General features: G+C 37.2%; 1 protein-coding gene across 4 annotated transcripts in view; it reads right to left on the bottom strand.

Moving 5' to 3' along the window:
* The window catches only part of OTULINL (OTU deubiquitinase with linear linkage specificity like), a 40,799-nt gene that overhangs the window by 6,791 nt on the left and 14,125 nt on the right, over window positions 1-19,883 (bottom strand). The window contains exons 2-8 of one of the 4 annotated variants that reach the window (XM_021008631.2): window positions 18,741-18,837; window positions 7,210-7,369; window positions 7,071-7,102; window positions 6,866-6,957; window positions 4,525-4,674; window positions 3,562-3,690; window positions 827-1,096 (exon numbers count right to left, since the gene is read on the bottom strand). In XM_021008631.2, the coding sequence (XP_020864290.1) occupies window positions 827-1,096; window positions 3,562-3,690; window positions 4,525-4,674; window positions 6,866-6,957; window positions 7,071-7,102; window positions 7,210-7,289 (753 nt within the window). In that variant the 5' untranslated portion in view covers window positions 7,290-7,369; window positions 18,741-18,837. The remainder of the gene's footprint in view (window positions 1-826; window positions 1,097-3,561; window positions 3,691-4,524; window positions 4,675-6,865; window positions 6,958-7,070; window positions 7,103-7,209; window positions 7,370-18,740; window positions 18,838-19,883) is intronic. The other 3 variants (XM_021008630.2, XM_078153317.1, XM_021008632.2) reach the window with 3 other exon arrangements.

Below are 19,883 nucleotides of genomic sequence, written 5' to 3'. Positions count from 1 at the left end.
CAAGTACCCAGAATTCATCTTAAATCAAGAGTGAAAATTACAAGAATAACTCTATATCTCATGAAGAGATCACAATTTTGGGGGAAAGTGTATGGAATAAGGATAAATAAGAAATGCAAAAGATGTACACAAAAGTTGAACTGTTGTCCAATTAGTTTTTTGGTCAACTTACAAACAATTTATATAGGAAAAATTTTTCTAGACTTCCTAGAGGAAAAAAAAAGAGCCAAAGAGGAGTGAGGAGGAAGAGGGAAGCAATAAAATTTTAATATTTAAAAATAAATAACAACATAAAGCACACAATAAAATCAAGCTTATTTTGAGTATTGCAAAGGAAACAATTAACTTCTGGTCAGCCTCTGTTATGGGCATATAATATTTCATTTGACAAGAACCATTAGAGATTTTTTAGAAACTCCATTGTGAAGGATCACAGATGAGGTACCCCATGGTTATAGATCTGAGGAAACATTTAACTGTCATGGGATAATGAGAAATAGTATCTTTTTTCCTTTATTATGAAATCCTTAAAATCATACAGATCTTTAACAGAGCCTTACACATACCAATAGCTAAATAAACATTTCTGGACATGGCCAATGTGGAAATTTGTTTTGCTGGACTAGGCATATTTGTCACAAATTATGTTTTCTTTTCTTTTCTTTATATATGGGTAGACAGAAATGCAAGAGAGAAAAAATATTCATGTCAATTGAAAAAAATTGATTTAAAAATAAATATTTGTTGAATTGAATTGAACTACATGTTACCCATCCCCTTGAGTATTGCCAGGGCCTTCCTCTAACACTTGTCTTTTGACATTTACCTGTTGTAATCCACATGTATCACCTATAAAATTCAGGTGATTCATCATGAAACTTAAAGGATCTGAAGACGTTTCCCTGGAAAACAGGAGGCGATAAAGACTGGGAATGGCCTTTTCACTCTTCCCTTGTTCGTACACTTCGATGACTTGATATAACATGATGAATTTTAAAGCTTCATACAGCTTGTACTCCAGGCTCTCATCAGAAAAAAGGCAGTTACACATGTTTCCTCTCTTGTGCTGGTCCTTAATACCACTAAACTCTGTCCACTAAAAAAGAAATTTTAAAATAAGCTTGAGAAGGGTTACAAAAATTACAAGAAAGACGGAACTACCATCAGCAGCCCTTAAATATCATCTAACTACATATTATGGTACTGTGCCAAGTGATATAATCAACAAGCTGAACAGACTCTGACCTTAAGGAGTGTACAGTGTTAAGTCAGCATCCCCAAATCACTCACGCTTAGTTCATAAAGCAACTCAGTTTACAAAACACTGACCATTGCTATGTAAAGGATGTTAAGATTCTAGGGGTCTACTACCTTCCACCATCATTCAAAGGCAGAGGAAACTCAGTGAAATCATCTCCTCATGATTCTCAAATCAAATCTCACGTTCTAAAATAACTGAATGTTGCCACATAAATTTAACTGTGCCCAGCTGTCCAGAGTTGGATGCTACCAGAGGCAAGTGGACTAGGAGCAGGACATGTCCTAGTGAAAAGGAAGGTTGACAGTTGCCTGGGAATTAAGATTTGAGAGAACCAAAGGCCCATTGGTAAGAAATATTCCCTTCCTCCAGGTCCCAGCCTACCCTGGAGCCAGCCCTCTCTTTCCACTTGCACCTGGCTTGAAGTTTCTATTGGTATCACTAATGAGCTAGACCAAAGCTGTGGGAACACGGTTTCCTAAAAGTCACAGTTAAGATGCACACTAGTACTAATTACTTGGACAGATTCTCTAGCTGACACATGAGGTCCTAATGCTTCCTCTTTAAAATGAGGGGGTAGGAATAGGTAATTTCTATGTTTCTATCCAACTCTAAAGTCTATGATTCAATAAAGGAGAGAGAAATATGATAGGCAAATTACATAGCTGTAAAGGAGGAGTAGGAGGGTAGAGTGGGAGGCTAATAAACTTTATCTAATGTATAACCTTCACTTTGACTAATGGGAATAGAACCAGCCCGTCTCACCACAATTTTTAAGGTTATTCCCCTATGAATTCTGATACATCCTATATTATCTGGGATTGTCCCAATGTCAAGTTAATTGAGGTTTCAGAAAAGGAATGTCCTTTGCCAGACAATAGCTCCCAATCTGGGGCACAGTTAATTATACTGCCCCACCTCCATGTAAGTTAAGCTAGTTTTTCTTTAAAAGCTATTGAAACTGTCCCGGAGATTTGATTTGCTCAGGGTATAAAGGCTTAGGGTACTGCTGTAGCTTCCTAATCACCTGGTTATGAAACAGCCAGGACATATGGAGCTAGTGTCCCTCTCTGAGGTCCCTTCTCTCAGACCACAGACCAGAAGCCTGAACAAGACTGGGATGCTGTGAAAAACTCAATCTATGCTTTATCCTGGATGAACATCTCTTCCTTGCCCTGAGCATCATTCCCCTGCCATGGCTAAATAAGTCTCCTTTTGTTTACTGTTAAATATACTATGAGCGGCTCATTTCATTCCAATTTTGGACCTAAACTACCAGGAGACCAGCCTGAGTCAGGCACAGTCTATTACAACATAAGAGACAAAGCCTCCCAAGTTCAAACAACCTGAAATTCTTCCTAGTCTGTTGCTTTCATCCTCGCCATGAGAAACTTAACAGGAACATATGTCATAGAGGGAAATGATCAAGTCAGTAGAGAACATACAAATTTAGTATCAGTTGAACTATCAAGCATATGTATAATCAGGGATTTATTTTTAAATAACAAACATACAAATCTATCAAAAATAACCCATATAATAAAAAATGAAATCCTTGATAATAATTCTAAAATTATGAGACAGATGATAATCCAAAGAAAGAAGATCATGATGGAATTCACAAACATTTATTTGCAATCCGTCTTAAGCTGAGGGAGAGGGAGAGGTAAGGAGGGGAGAAAAGGGAGAGGGAGACAGAGACAAGACAGACAGGGGCAAGGAGGGCACCATAAACAAGACTGGGCAAACTGTGTCTGACTAAATAAAGAGACTGACAGAGATAGAGAAAGAGACAGAGACTCTCAGAGACAGACAGATACACACACACACATGCACAGGAAAAAAAGGCTGTAAGACAGATTTTTTTTCACCTACATATTGGAGCAGAACTAGGCCAAAATGAAGATCAGTTGCATTGTACTCTCAAGACTTCCCAGAAGGGATAAAACCCTGACTCTCTGGGCTGTTCTCTCTCAGCTACCTGAAAGGAAGGGAGGAAATACAGGAATAGTACCAGAAGGCTGCTCTCTTGTCATTACACAGAAGGGAAGAGAATGGTTCACCTTCTTTTGTGGAAGCAGAAAAACCTTGCAGATATTCACCACTTGGTAGGAGGAAGAGATGCAAACCCAGACAGGAAGATAATGGATGAAGAAAACACTTTCTTCTCTACTCCTTTAAATGCAACACAAACTAATATGCCTGAGATCAGGAACCAAGACAATGAAAGTGATGACAGAAGGGAGACTGATTACTACTTCTGAATGTTTTTTCATCTTTCTAGTCTGTTTCCAAGTACTTACCTGACTCTTTAATAATTCAACACATTTACGTAATTTCCCAAACACATTTGGGCCTGTATATTTCTCAGGGCCAAAGCTGTATTGTTGAATCCAATTACAACCTTGTGAAAAGAGTAGCTTTTCAGGAAGCTTGGGGGGGAAAAGTATAAATGTTATGAAATAATTAGCATTTTATCACAAATAAGAGATGATACAACATAGATACACAAAATAGATGTGACTGTGCCCCCCCATAGTTAGCCAAATTAAATAACTGGCAATCACCCAAGGATGTAAGTAGAACATTATTAAAACATGTATTTTATAGTTCTGCACAAGGCATATTATTTAAAAAATTTACAAGTTCTGACAGTTCAAATACAACAAACAAAAATGTACAGTCAACAGATCCAATCTATTTCATTAAAATATATTTAACAAAAGGCATGTGTTTTGGGGAATGATTCATCTTAACTAAGCAATTTTAAAACATAGAGTAATTTTAAAGACAAGGTATTATGTTGATCATACACTATGACTCTCCTCACATCCTCTCTGTCCTTAAATATCTTAGCTTTAGTTCAACAAAATAAATGGGTACTAAAACAAAGGAACACTTTTAAAAATTGATTTTCACGAAGAATTTAGATCATGCCTTAAGAAAAATTTTCTCACTGTGAGGGGTTGTGAGAAATAGAATATATATAAAGGGAATCATATATAAAGGGAATCAACTACCTTATTATGAATTTTGAGGAAGAATCTAAACAAGATCTTTCTGGAATAGCTTGAATACACTTTTACATAAGAGCCCAGGGGATGGATTAAGTGACATCTCTCAGGGTTCCTTTCAGACTCTGATCATTAAAAAAAAAACAACACAAAAAAAGTGGGTAGTTGAAATGAAGGTGTTTGTGCTACAGTATTTCACTTCACACAGGATTATACTAGAAGTATTTTCTGGCTTAAAACATGACATCCTACCTTTACAATGTCTTTTTCTTTCATCCAGGATGGGAGAGAGAGGCCCTGGCTGAGTATCTGAAAAAGGACTGATCTTAATGCATCATAGTTATCTCCTTTGACTTGCCGGATACATTTAATGTGATGACGCCAAAAGAGTTCCTCATAAGCCTATTAGAGCAAAGGGGAAAAAATATATTTTTGTAATTCTGAAGGGGAAGAGTCTAAAGAAAGGAAATAAAATAAAATTTAACTGTAGAGCTTCAAATACAAATGGAAAAACTTCTTAAAAAACTTTAAAAAAGTTATTGTTTCACATTTGTATTGTTTCCTATTTCAATGTGAAGGGATATTATTTTTGTTGTTGCTGTTCAGTTATTTTCAGTCATGTCTGACTCTTTGTGACCTTTGGAGTTTTCTTGGCAAAGACACTAGAGTGGTTTGCCTTTCCTTCTTCAGCTCATTTTATAGATGAGGAAACTGAGGGAAACATGGTTAAGTGACTTGCCCAGGGTCACACTGCTAGTAAGTATCTGAGGCCAGATTTGAATTCAGGAAGCCGAGTCTCCTCGACTCTAGGCCCGTTTGCACAGATTCCATATCATGCAATACTAGAAAGCAAGTACCTAGACAGCAGGGACCATGAAGTACAGTCTATAAGTAATGCTGAGAACTTTTAGTAAATATTTAATGACCACCAAGGTACAGCTGCCTATATGTCAAACACAAAAAGTGATCAGGGAAAAGCTTAGAATAAAACCAGGCAAACAGTACCATAAATACCAATGTTACATGCAAGTGATTTGACCCAATGCACAGAGGGATATCATTCCTGGTGATGAGAAAGAAAATTTAAAACAATTACAATGAAAATTAGTTTGAGAGGTAGAAAATAAGATGTTAAGAAAAGGTGTAAAGCAGAATGTAAAATCTCTTCAGAGCATTCTTCCTGCCCTGATCAAGGAATGCCCACCTACTCTAAAAGGACTACATATATTCTGTATGTTACTGGGCTGTTGCAACATCTAGTTAATCCTGCTAAAATGTTTAGCATGACTGCCAGATAGATCAGGAGGTGAGGAGACCTCACTGGCATGGATGTCAATGCTACACTGAACTTTCTGGCCTACTTGAAGGGAGAGGGTCATTTTTGGTTAATAATTATGCACATTTTGAAAGCAAAACACATATTTTCAATGGCTTAGTTAATCAACAGGACCAATTTTAGCCTAAATACCCAGTGCTTCATTCTTTTATATGTATTGAAAAATCTGTTCTGTGATATGCCACCATTGTAACCACTTTGAACCCTTATTCCCCATTACCTCAATTTCTCTTACCAAAGGTCTATAGTCACTACACATTATATATTTCAAATAGATCAGACACTAAAAGGATTTACTTTCTAAAAGAGTGAAGACAAAAAGCTTTTTTTCTCATCTTAGTTTTAGAAGTTGTGTGAAATTTGCTCCATTTACAAAAACCCAACAGCTAAGATTCTTTGTATACAATGACCTTGTGTTAAGCATTACATACACATTCCTTAGCACGTCCAAAAAACTGAAAGGGGCCCAGTTCAAAGGGTCAGAAATTTAATCAGATTCAATACAAATAGCATTTGTTCAGCACCTATTAGGTACATATACTAGAAGTTGAAGATAGAAAGATAAAAATGGTAGAATCTCTCTGCAACAACCTTATAGTCTACTGCAGTAAGGAAGGGAGTTATAATAGTTACTAAGTAAATATTTAACATTAATCTCTCTCTGTATCACAACATTCCTTCTCCTGACTTTCCACCTTTGCCCAGAGAGTCACTAGGCCTGGGATGCACTTCCTCTTCATCTTATAGAATCCCTGGTTTTCTTCCAAGTACAACTTGGATGTTCCTACCTAAATGAGATCTTTCCTGATCATTTCCAATGCTTTCTCTTTTCTGAAATTACTTTGTATGTACTTTTTTGCTTACATGTGTATTACACCTACTCTCCACCCCATCACCCCCAGAATGTAATCTCCTAGAGGGCAGGGACTGTTTTGTTTTGTTTCTATGTCCTCAGTACCTAGTTGGTATTTCATAAATGTCCACTGAATTACAGCAAATTGAGCAAACATTTGTAACACTGAAATTTCCTGAATTATGAAACCTAATTTAAAAGGGTTCTTCTTAATAGCAACCACACTAAATAGTGTCTGCAGTATAGAGTATGTTAGTTTTGAATTGACAATGTAAGACTCAAGGAGTTTTAACCAACAAAATAGCAGTCACTTGTACTTTGGAATTTGGAATTAACTGGGCTCCCTGACATTAAATAAAGTTGGATGGAATTTGTTTCTTCCCTGCTTTTAAAAATAGTGATACCTTCCTCATCAGCTTGGCTCGGCTTGTTTCTCCTTTCCATTCTCTTGCACAATAACCAAGGAGATCAACTTCTGCCTCCACACTGAGGTTTTCTAGACCAAATTGAACATAAAAAGCTGTTAATTTCCCTCTTCTTGTTCCTTCAATTTCCCCCTCCACTCCCTTCCACGACAGGAACAACAGAGACTGTAAAGAGAATATTTACTTTTGAATTTTCTCTGCAGGTATCCGCTCCACCTGAAATGTTAAAAATACAGTAGGGTCAAATGGTGATTTATAAAAAAGTATCTGCTTCAAAAAGAGGCTTTTTTTAAAAAAATACAGAAAATGGCAAAAGAACATACCATTTTAACCGATGTCCTAAATATAAATATAGGCTTCTTAAGTGGCAGAGGGCAGCAGCAAGAAATGATATGCCCAACATCACTGGTCCCTTTACTGTTCTCCATGCGACATCTAAGGCTTGGTTTGTAACTGCTGTCCAAGGCTGAACTTTATGGTTCCCTACAATTAAGCGGTAGACAGATAGATGGATGGATGGATGGATAGATAGATAGAAATATATGATTAAGTCTTTGTGTTTTCATTTTTTCAAAAGATCATAAATTTTATTAACTTTTCTTACACAGTATAATAATTACTGGGTGATGTAGTGGATAGAGTGCTGGGCCTTGAGTCAGGAAGACTCGTTCTCCTGAGTTGAAATCTGGCCTCAAATACTTACTAGCTGTGTGACCTTGGGCAAGTCACTTAACCCTGTTTGCCTTAGTTCCTCATCTATAAAAATGAGCTGGAGAAGGAAATGGCTAACCACTCCAGTATTTTCGTCAAGAAAACCCCAAATGGAATCCTAGTGAGTTAGTTGTGACTGAAACAACTGAACAACAACAAAAACACTAAAAAATTTTCGAGATTAAGAACTCTTGATAAAAATGTGTATTGTATATTCTATTGGTTTTTAGTCTTACATATATTAACATCTTCATTCAACAAATATCACAGTCCAAATTATAAAGGAAGCATTTTTCCTGTGGTTTTGCTATCTACAATAATTCCCTTGTATATATTTGAACTAATACAGGTCATTGGGCACTTTTAAAATAAGTAAGAAAACACACCAACAACTAATATATAGTTTCCCCATACTTGGGCCAAGTAAGAAAGAAGGGCAGTAATACTGGTCTATATATATTGGTCAATGTGCAACTTAACAACAACGATAATAACAATAATGGATACAACTACTTAGACTTGGATCCTTTTCCCAGCAAGAGGGGAACTTGTGGACAGAAACAGCTACTAATGAGTTCCTCAAGTGCAGCCCTTTATACCAAAGGAATTCTATCCACCCATTTGTTTATCCTTATCTGACCTGCTCAGGATCAGTGTGTTCAAAAGTGTCTAGAATACACATACTATAGTTTGGGATATCTGTAAAGGGCTCCAACTTCATTTGTCTATCGTGTGTGTGTGTGTATGTGTGTGTGTGCGCATGCGCGTGTGCAATATGTATCTATTTTATATATCACATATACATACATGTTATATATTCATGTATGTATATATATACATATATCACATACACATATACTCTCTCTCTCTCACACACACACACACACACACACACACACACACACACACACACACACACAGTCATATTATCCATTCATACTTCCTTGAACTCTTTAACTCAGGCTGGCCTTACCAATTAGTCTGATTTAATGAGGTTTCATTCCACCTTTTTAAAATGCTACCTTGAGGGACAGGTAGATGGCACGGTGATAGAGCACTGGCCCTGAAGTCAGGAGGATCTGAGTTCAAATCTGGCCTCAGACTAAACACTTGGCACCTACTAGCTGTGTGACCCTGGGCAAGTCACTTAACCACAATTGCCTAAAAACAAAATGCCACCTTGACAATTCACATACATGGTGGAGAAAAATAAAGCTTTTAAAATCAGAAAAAAAACTGGCATTTCTTGATGCATTTTCTTAATAGTTTTTACATAGTCTGTTCATAATTTTTTTCTTTTTTTCCAGTAGGATGAGGGGTTATGCTTTGTGGGCAAAATAGCCTCAAATAATAAGAATAACACTAATAATAGCTTATATTTATAGAGTATTCTATAATTTTTTTTTAAAAAGCAGATAAAATACAACTCTGCAGCACCAAGCTGGGAAAGAGTGGGGACTTTTCCTCCCTCGCTTCTCAAGTGGCTTCCCTTCTTCAGTTATCCATTCAGCACAGGTAGGGAGCATATACCTTGCTTTACCATTACAAGATTACAAGCTTCAAAACTGTTTGGGGTGGGTTCAGGCATTGGAGAAACTATCATCAGAAATGTCAAACAAAATGCATACCACATGCTCTCCCTGATAACATATTAAAACAGGAACTTTGATGCCTATCACCCCCTGACTGGGGATTTAAGGCCACCTTGGTTAGATTATACACACATCTGCGAATTTGGTTTTTACCAAATTTATAATTTTTAAAATGCAATCCTAAAATAGTAATACAATTTCTATTTTTTAAAACAATACTCATAAATCATCTGCTCTTGCCTTTAAAAAAATTATGGTTTAATCAAAGCTAGCATCTGCTAATTTTAAACATGCTGAGGTTTACATATAAAGCGATAACATTTTGCATACTATTTTATTATGTGCAGACCATTCTAGAAGGCATAATGTATCACATATTAAGTAACAGTGTCATGGAAATGGCTAAAGCCAAAATGAGGAAGAAACCTTTGGAATAAAGAGGAGCTCTGTCTTTCAGTTAGTTACATAATAATTTCCTCTACTCCATTTGATTCAGTAACAAGCAAGTGATACAACCACAGCAAAATCCACATTAATTTGGATTCCACCTACCTAGAATTTGTGGTATTGTACAGACTGAAGTTTACTTTCAGACTAATAACCAAGAAAGGGATGGCTAAACAAACAGAGTAGAAACAAGATTTCTGGGAGATTTTAAAACTTGCAGAGAAGATTCCCCACTCCTTCAAACACTTAAAAGTATTCATTTACCTATAACATTTAATTACCTAATTACAAAACATTCTTATATATCCATTTCTTCACAGAATTTTACCAATTAATCTGAATTAGTGAGGTTTCATTCTACCTTTTTAAAATGCCACCCTGACAATTCATATACATGGAAGAGAAAAATAAAGCTTTTGAAATCAGAAAAATAAACTAGCATTTCTTGGTTCATTTTCTTACTAGTTTTTATACAGTCTGTTAAGCTCCAAATACTTCCAATTCTGATATCAGTAAACATTTGAACAAAATATATTTTAAAAACTTCACACTGAAAAATATTACACAATTTCACACATTCACATTTATAAGATTTTCCTTGCCTATTCTATGTGAAAAAATATTCTATAAATATTATCATAATCATACTAAAAAGAGTCTTTCAGATGTAATGGTCTATTTAAAAAATATAAGAGCAGATGTCAGATGCCTGTAGGTGTTTCTCTCAGGGACGTTGCAAGGATCACATAAAATAACATATGTAAAGAGTTTTGCAAACCTTAAGGAACTACATAAATGCTAGCTATTATTCTCTTAAGATCCAGTAAATTAGCTCAATTAGCATCTATCCATTTTCTAAGAGTAGAAGACCATCTCAGCTTACTTAAAAGATTGAAATCATGAAATGACACACAATGGAAATTGAATGCAAAGTTGTAGTAAAATAGTACAATTGAGATTTTTATGACAGACATTTTACAACCCTTTTTGGCTTTCATTGTTTTCAAAACCATGCAAATACCTTCTGGCCGTAACAAATTAAAACAATTAAGATAACCTTGAAGTCTTATAGTACCATCTAAAGAAGATTGTTATGGTCAGTCATTCATCATTCAGATGCAGACATACATAAATATGTATGTATGTATATATTATATTAAAGTGCCTGTGGAATCCACTGAGAAATATTAGACATCTCTAAAATGAAACACCAAACCTTAGATTAAAACAAGAGCACTTTAAAAGCATCATACCTGACAAATACCTACAAAACAAATACAACAATGCCCAAGTCCAAACCTTTTACTTCTCGATCATCCACTTCGACTAAATAAAATAAGAATTAACTCTCAAAGGATTAGATAAATAAAATTAATCCTTGAGCTTCTGACAAGTTACTGCCACAGATTTGGTTGAGGGAAATGTTAATATCCCCAATTCACATGTCAAAACTGGCAACTCTCTTCCATTTGCTGTTGCAAATACATCCTTTCTTTAAAAAAAAATTCTCTACATAACCTCCAATTTTCTCCCTTTGAACAAAGTTCTACGATCAGAGTCACAAGAGAAAAAAAATAAATCATAACAGAACTGAGAACTAGTAGAAGATATATCTACAATCATTCTGACCTTCGGGGAAGAAAGAATACAAGCTCAAGAAAGGAATTTTAATAACCTAAAGTCAATTCCATATATAATTTTATTAGTTTCTTAAATCTACCTCTCAATGAGTATGACACGAACCCCTGCAAAAATCCAAAAGCATGTTATTAAAAGGTGATATGTGATTATTTAGAAAGGAAAGTGCAGAGATTATTAGGTAGCAGGAAGGAACATGGGTTTACCAAAAAGTCATACTGTGCCAATCTTATTTCCTTTTTTTTTTAAAATAGGGTCAAAAGAGTAGTAGATCAGGAGCCTGCTATAGGAATAATGTATCCATTTCAGAGAATGACATAGTGTAGTGAATGGTGCAGTAAATATGAGTTCTAGTCTCAGTTCTATCATTGCCTTGTTATGTGACATCAGGCAGGTCCCTTGACACCTCTGGATCTCTTCCATACAGGTAAAATGAGGGGGGGTGGGTCAAATGATTCTTAAAGACAGCTCTAACATTCTAAAAATTCCAAAAAATTAGTTTCACCACTTCACAGTGTCTCCCATGATGTTTTCATGTAGGTATCATCATTATAATTTCATCAGGTATGTTATAGAGATTTCTCAATTAAGTGATTTGTCCAGAGTCACACAGCCAGCCAGTGGTGGGACTAGAAGACAAATTCTTTCCTGATAGCTCTCTAGGCACCTTGAGACACTGCCTGTATGATGTAAAGTAAATGTGACTTTCAACCAGAATAGGAAGCAATGCTAGCCATTCTTGTCCAAAAATATGTTTTGAAATTTTTTTCTGTTTTCTAAATTCTACCAAAGCTGAAATGAATATCAAACTTTAAACAGGAAACACCCCCTTCTAAAAAAAAACATGAAAACAAATGAAGACACTTAAAGCAGGAAGTCATGTGATTCTTCAGGCTGTAGTGTAAAAATCCTTCTAAGCACATCTACTCCCCAATTCGCTCCATTTTCTTTCTCCTTCTTCTCCTTTGACATCTCCTGCTTTTCCTTTGAAATCTCCAAACACAATTGTGTAATATTTCTGACAATTTTCTTCATTATTTGTACTCTCCAAGTCTCTTCCAGACATCCTAACTTCTATCCTAAGCCCACTCCCATTCTTAGTATGTTTCTCTCAGCACAATTCTCTCTCCTCAAGCTACCTAACAAAGTGAAAATATACCATCTATTTTTTCTACTTAGGGTGGGGCATCTTTTTCCTATTGGTGACCACAAATCCAGAAAGGAGAACAGGGCTTAATCAAAGGTTACAGGGAAATAAGAAGCAATTTAATTTATGTGAGTTATGTGTCTTTTTTTCTAAGATAGTGACATGACAAAGGTTAAATTCCCCCTAATTTAAATATTTTAACAAGGTTCATAAAACTTTATATGACAAATATAACACTTATTGTTAAATATGTGTCAACTTTTTACTACAAACAGTTAAGGGAGGTAGAGAAAAAGGAACAAGAGAAGAGACATTTCCCCTCTTGGAGCCACAGTTTGCTCATGTGGGAAACTAAGGGTTAGATTAGTTGTGACCCTTAAAGTTCCATCCAGCTCTAATATTCCATGAGAGTTAGAGAAAAGGGGAAGGAGAGGGAGAGAAATGCAACTGGAGAGGGAAGGTAAAGCAGCAAAAAGAAAGCCACATAAAGCTAGTTGCACAGAGAAACAAGACAGAGCTGGAGAAAAAGGGAAGAGGGGAAGAGGAAGGAGTAAAAGGTATATGGAAGGGCCCCCGAGGTGGGAGGTAAGGTGTTTGCCACATCCTGAGCTGTGTAACAAAAGACTCATCTTCAGTCAAGATTATTGCAGGCTGGGGACAACCCAAGACTAGGGACAACATGAAGTCACAATAATATTATGCTGGAGACCAGACACAATCATTCTTCACATTGAACTTGGTCCCTAGGTTGCAGGTTCCTTATCCTGTCCTGTGAACCTTGCCCCTTTATTTTGTATATGGAATTCGTTGTTGTTTAGTCATTTCAGTTGTGTCTGACTCTTTGTGACCCCATTTGGGGTAAAGACACTGGAGTACATTGGCATTTCCTTCTCCACATCATTTTACAGATGAAAACTGAGGCAAATAGGGTCAAATGACCTGCCAGGGGTCACACAGGTATTAAATGTCTGAGGCCAGATTTGAATGCAGGAAGATCAGTTTTCCTGACTTTAGGTTCAGCATTCCATCACTGTACCGCCTAGCTGTCTTGTGTATGGAATAACCAAAGTTATAACTAATCACTAGCAATTACAGAATCCCTTTATCAACATGGGGGAGGGTGAACAGAGCTAAAGGAGCCCATCTGAATAGGAGGAAGAAGCTTGCTATTTTAACTAATTAGTCTTGCTAAGTGCTGAGCTCAGTGGTTTCAAAGAGTCTGAAGTCATGCAAATGCTCTCGGTGCCTTTTAAATTTGAGAGCCTTGGGAAAAAAAAAAGTCTTATTTCCTAGTTACAATCCTGGGGTTAACACTGGTTTTGCATGATGTTAATAAGTAATCATTTGGATATCCAGTTCACTGAGTTATATCAGTACATACATCTGGGACAAGCATTGTAGATGAAGAACAAGCTGGGTCCAGAATTGACAGAGACGAGATAAGGCTGAACTGCACTAGAGAAACTGCTCATTTCTTTTAATGACTCCAAGGTATTGCCCAGTTCAAAGACTCATCTTTTTAATACAAATATCTTTCCAACAAAGGCGTGGAATTAGGAATCTTAGACCACCACAATTTGTGCATAATCAAAATGGTGGTGACTCAGGGATGAAGAGAGAGACAAATGTTGGGTTCAAACAGGTATCAGCATATATCCAATGATGACCACATCAAAAGAGTAATGAAAGACATCACTGTGGAACTGTATTATTGAGAAAAGGAAAGAGCCAGTCAAGTAGTAAGAGTGAGGGATGATACATATCCCAAGTGCTACACAGGTACCCCTCAAATATAAAAAACCCTAGAGAAAGGGTTCTTGGACTGGGGCCCATAGACCCCCAAAGAACCCATAGATAGATTTCAGGGAGGTCTATGAACTTTGATGAGTAAAATTATATCTTTATTTCAATATAATTGGTTTCCTTTGTGATCCTGTATATTTCATTTTATGCATTTAATAATATCATTCTGAAAAGAGGTACACAGGCTTTGTCAAGAGGCTAGAGGTGTCCATAAGCCCGAAGGCAAGAAGCCACCTCCAATAGCTTGGGCAAAGCCTGTGGAGCTCAACGGAAAAACAGACACAATCACTGCCAAAGCTGACAAGTATGGACAGCTTGACATGTAGGAAGCATCTACATCCTTGAGCTTGCAGATCACTTGAAATATTGAAGTAACTCTAGTAGCACTGTTGATGATGACTCAAAACATGTTTTTTAATCTCCAATGCTCAAAATCTTGAGATGTTTATTTCCTTTCGACTAGATCTACCAGATCCTCTCTTGAAAAACAAAATGAAAAAATAAATTCTCCCTCTGCACCTAAAAATCCCTTTATCCATCTTCCTCCTTTATCTATTCTTTATCTTTCTCCCACTATACTCTGCCTCCCCCTAAAAGGCACACACGCGCGCGCGCGCGCACACACACACACACACACACACACACACGTGTAACTTTCCACACTATGGCAGGATCATAAGGACCCTCCTTATTGCTCTGAGAAAACAAGTGAGATCCTAAAGTCCAGGCACTAGACTAGTGAGATGAAGGCAGGGTCAAATAAAGCCTTTCCCTCATGTTTCCTTGTCCCTCAGCTTACCCTTGGGAGATGGCAACCCTGCCTCTACACTCCCAGGAAGTTAAGGGGCTCTCTAATCATATTTTCTTTAATGACTGAGGAAGGGGCCTACAATTTGGGTTAAAATTCCTCTGAGAGGTGCCCTACCCCCAATGCATCCTTAAATCCATAAAGTGTTCTTCCAGAGATATTTGGGAGTGATTGATTTATCATGGCAAATGGATCGTCTGTCTCCCACCTACAACCTATCTACCCCTCCCCAAAAGGAAAGCTTTAAAATAGATATAACCTTTTTAGACCTTAAAGCTACAGGGAGAAAAGGTTTGAATGATTTGCTGGAGCAAATCTCTTAACTCTTGAGGATTCACAAACATTTCAGGAATATGTAATGCAAAATACTATACACAATACTACAAGTATCAAACAGCTGAACTAAAGAGAACTGAATTTAAGTTATTAAAAGATGGAACAAATGTTTTTAGGTCATGAAGTTGCAAATACTTGGAGGAAAACTTACTTAGTACTAACCTAACTTTCTGGACTTTGCCTCCTGTCCAGTAGCTTTGCTCCTTCAGGTACCCTCTGTCTTCCTCTCCCCTTCATTTCTATTCCCCGTCAATTAACTTGTAATCTAATTTCTAATTAATTTGATTAATCTAATTTCTCCCACTAGAATGTGTCTTCTTGACTTATATTTGTATTCCCAATTTTAGCACATAGTGCCTGGACCATAAGTGCTGAATATTCTTTATCTATCTAAAAATAAAGACAAAGAGAACAGTATGATTATGGTCATATTAGTAATCTTTCCACCTTCTTGGGAAATCTTGAAAAGAAATGAATAGAAATTTTTTTATTTCTTGCAGAAATCTTCACAATGAGTACTCTAAAAATTGAAAAACATTAAAACACTAAAAAAATATTTTCTTTCATGGTTTTATGTCAGAATAGGATCACAAGTTCAAAGATTTAGAGGTGGAAAGAACTTTAGAGAGGTCCAGAAAGGTGATGAGATCCCGCATGTGAGTAGAAAAGATGGGATTCAAAGTCACTGTGGGTCTGTGTCTCCTCATTAGTCAATAGTCTGGCTATTAAAACCATTATGTGGCTAGGTGGTGCTGTGGATAGAGTGTAAATCTAGAGTCAGGAAGACTCATCTTCCTGAGTTCAAATCTGGCCTCGGACATTTACTAGCTGTGTGACTCTGGGCAAATTACTTAAACCCTATTTGCCTCAGTTTACTCATTTGTAAAATGGGCTGGAGAAGGAAATAGCAAACCACTTCAGAAGAAAACCTCAAATGGGGTCATGAAGAGTTCACATGACTGAAACGACTAAACAACAAAATAGCACCTACCTCTCAAAATTGTTGTGAAGATCAAATGAGATAATAATGGTAAAGCACTTAGTACAGGGCCTGGCACATAGTAAGCCCTATATAAATGTCAGATATTATATATAAAATTGTGCGCTCTCACTATTAAGGCTGGCTTTAGTGAGTACTCTTAAACTGAGCCATATTCTGTCACCTAGTAGTATCTTCATATTAAAAGGTTTAGAAGGTTCTAATCACTCAGTGATTATGCACTGAAAGTAACATATTTTTATTTTGGAAAGACTGACCAGTAAGATTTTCAGTAGCAAGTTCTATCATGAAACCACTTCAGGTATTAGCAGGCTGACTATAGGGATAGGCACGTTTTATCTGAGACTCACATTAAACTAAGACTAAAAGAGTCAAGTTAGTAAATAGAATAGGGATCTGCTCCTTGACAAACATTGAAAGGATTTTTTTTAAAAGCAACCCTATAAGTTCAATTTTTTGATTACCCTTTTGCTGAAAACACAGTCCTAAGAACATTCAATTCTGCCCATCTTTTAAAAAAAAAAGCTCAATTTTTTTTTCTCATTCCTTTCCTACTGTCTTAAAACTTGGGTGCAGAATACCATAAAACTTCTGTTCACTGAATTGTGGGTGGGGCAGGCTGCTCACTGTTGGTGATTTCTAATTTCTTTACTGTTGTTTCACACAAGAAAGATACAAACAAAAAGTAATTCTAAAATTTCTTTGGTCTTGGAAAGACAGCATGCCAACAAATATTAATATAAGTAAAAAAATAAACAAAATATTTTATAACTTTAACTGCAATGGGAAAATCCAGGGAGGGTGACAGAAATGAAGAAAAAGTTGGTAGCCAGGACAATATGTCACATCAATCTGTTTTAAATTTGGTGGAAAACTTTAGTTTCATAAGCCTCTGCTTTCTCAATGGTGAAAGTCCCTTTTCAAGCAGAGCCAAGATGGCGGAGTGAAAGCATGGACCAGCCTAAGCTCCCCACCATACCCCTTCAAAAACCTTTAAAAAGTGACTGAACAAATTTTAGAGCAGCAGAACCCACAAAGAAACAGAGTGAGGCAGATTTCCACTGAAAGGTGGACAGGAAAGGTCTGTTGCACCAGGCTGAGAGAGGAGCACAATCTAGCACAGGCTGTGTCAGCGCTTACCCTGCCCCAGCGAAGCCAGAGCAGGCCTCTGGGGACTGAATCACTGGTAACAGCGGCAGTTTCCAGATTTCTCAGCCCACAGATACCAGAGACAACTTAGAAGGTCAGCCGGAGGGGTCTGCTGGAACTGGGTGAGAGAGAAGCCGGTATAGCCCCTGCACCAGCAAATCAGGAGCAGGCCTTGGGAGTGACTGAATCAGTGGTGGCAGCAGCAGGAGCAGCAGCAGCAGTGCCGTGGCTGCTCCTGGAGCTATCAGCCCACAGATGGAATGTTTGAAAGTCATCTGTCTTGACTTCAAGGAGCCAAGATGGTAGAGTAAGCAGTAAGTTGCTCTCACCCTCCCTTATTGACCTCAAAAAACCCAGAGAATATTGTCCCAGGAAAAATCCTGAAATAATGGAGCCACCAGAAAGATGAGGTACAACAGTCTTTTAGCTCAGGAGGCTAAAGGGATTAATGGGAAAGGTCCCTCTTGCTGTGGCTGAAGGGAACCAGTACAGGATGGGAGGCAAGCCAGAGGGAGATCCTGAACCCCAGGGCGATGCAGTAGGCAAGTGCCAACACCAGGCACACACCAGCCACCAGCCACCACCACCAGCTCCAGCTCAGCACCAGGTAAGCTACCAGACTCCTACAGCCTCCAGTTGCCAGCACCTGAGGCCCTTGCACACAGCACACAAATCAGTAACCAGGCCTCTAGCCCTCAGCACTAGAAGCCTGGGACAGTGCCCCCTGTAGTCCAGAAGCAGAAATTAACTTTAAAAGACAGAAAAAGGCAAACAACATGAGCAACAAGCAGCAAAGAAAAACAATGATCATAGAGCAGTATCTTGGCGACTGGGAAGATCAAAATAGAAATTCAGGAGAGGACGGCATTGTCAATGTACCCACGTCTGAAACCTCAAAGGGGAATATGAACTGATCTCAAGCCCAAAAAACCTTCTTGGAAGAGCTCAAGAAGGATTTTAAAAGCCAAATAAGAGAGGCAGAAGAAAATTGAACAATTCCTTTAAAAATACAATGGACAAAATGGAAAAAAGTACACTAAAGAAAACAACTCCTTAAAAAGTACAATTGGCCAAATGGAAAAGGAGGTAGAGAAGCTAGCTGAAAAAAACAATTCTTTAAAAATTAGAATTGGGCAAGTGGAAGCTAATGACTCTATGAGACATCAAGAATCAGTCAAACAAAATCAAAAGAATGAAAAAAAATAGAAGAAAATGTAAAATACCTCATTGGAAAGTCCATTCTCAGGGTTGAGAGCCCATGCTGATACTTCCTCTCAGTCCTTCAGGTTTTTTAAGCAGAAGTAGTCTGGCCTGGACACTCTGGAGGAGATGAAGCTAAAGTTTGCTAAGATGCACATGTGGTTTGTATGCACACATATGGCTTACAGAGACATACCTGGCAGGGTAATGATGGATATTTATTGCTTGAAGAGGTTTGTCTTGAAGAGGTTTCTTTCCCAGGTCTGCCTGGGGCTTTGCTCAAAGCATCCCCTTTGATGCAAATCAAATTTCACTGGTTCAGTTAACCAAGTCAATGGAACCTTAATGTGGCAAAGGCAGTAAAGATGGTATTTGTTTGTGTGTGTGTCTGTGTGTGTGAATGTAGACAAATAACTTTCCTCCTTCAAGTAAATAATTACAACTAGAAACTTTAACTGCATAAACAAGTAACAAAACTCCAAATGATAATAAGCCAATCACCTCTTCCCTATGGGAATACTAGAGGCCTATAATTTCTGGATTAAAATATATATGTAATATGTAAATATACTACAAATATATGAAATATTAAAAATATGCCCATACATACATATATACCCTTGGGCAAGGCACTTAACTATCTGGGCCTCAATTCTCCATCTTTAATACAGGGACTCCTACCTCATGGGATTGTGAGGAAAAGCCTCTGTAAATTATAAAGTGCTATACGATGCATATTTATGCATACACACATATATACATATACACATACATAATGTGTTCCAAAAGTCTTAGTCCTGTTTTAAGCTTTACTAAGACTTTTATATGTGTGTATATGAATATGTATATCCATGCTTTTTACCATGACAACCAGGGGAAAAGGGGCTATGAAAAGGCAATAAGGCCTACTTTAAATTTAGGTTTCTCACCAGGCCTCTGCTTAAGTTCAGGTAAGAAATCCAAGATCATAAACATTCATAATCTCTATCTCAGACAGACACACAGATCTTTAATCACTAAGAATTCTAGTACTCATATCTAGTATTAATTTGAAAATAAGTAAAATGACAGGTTTTGGAACTTGTGGCACACATAGACGGCTTTGTCAAAATGTTTAACTGTTTAAAAAATAACAACAAATAACAACAACACAAGTAGTATGTTTT

This window comes from Phascolarctos cinereus, unplaced genomic scaffold, assembly GCF_003287225.1.
Source record: "Phascolarctos cinereus isolate Bilbo 61053 unplaced genomic scaffold, phaCin_HiC Scaffold_4;HRSCAF=312, whole genome shotgun sequence".
Lineage (NCBI taxonomy): Eukaryota > Metazoa > Chordata > Mammalia > Diprotodontia > Phascolarctidae > Phascolarctos > Phascolarctos cinereus.
Note: the sequence above shows the minus strand (reverse complement) of the source record. Positions and strands in the feature narration are given on the sequence as shown.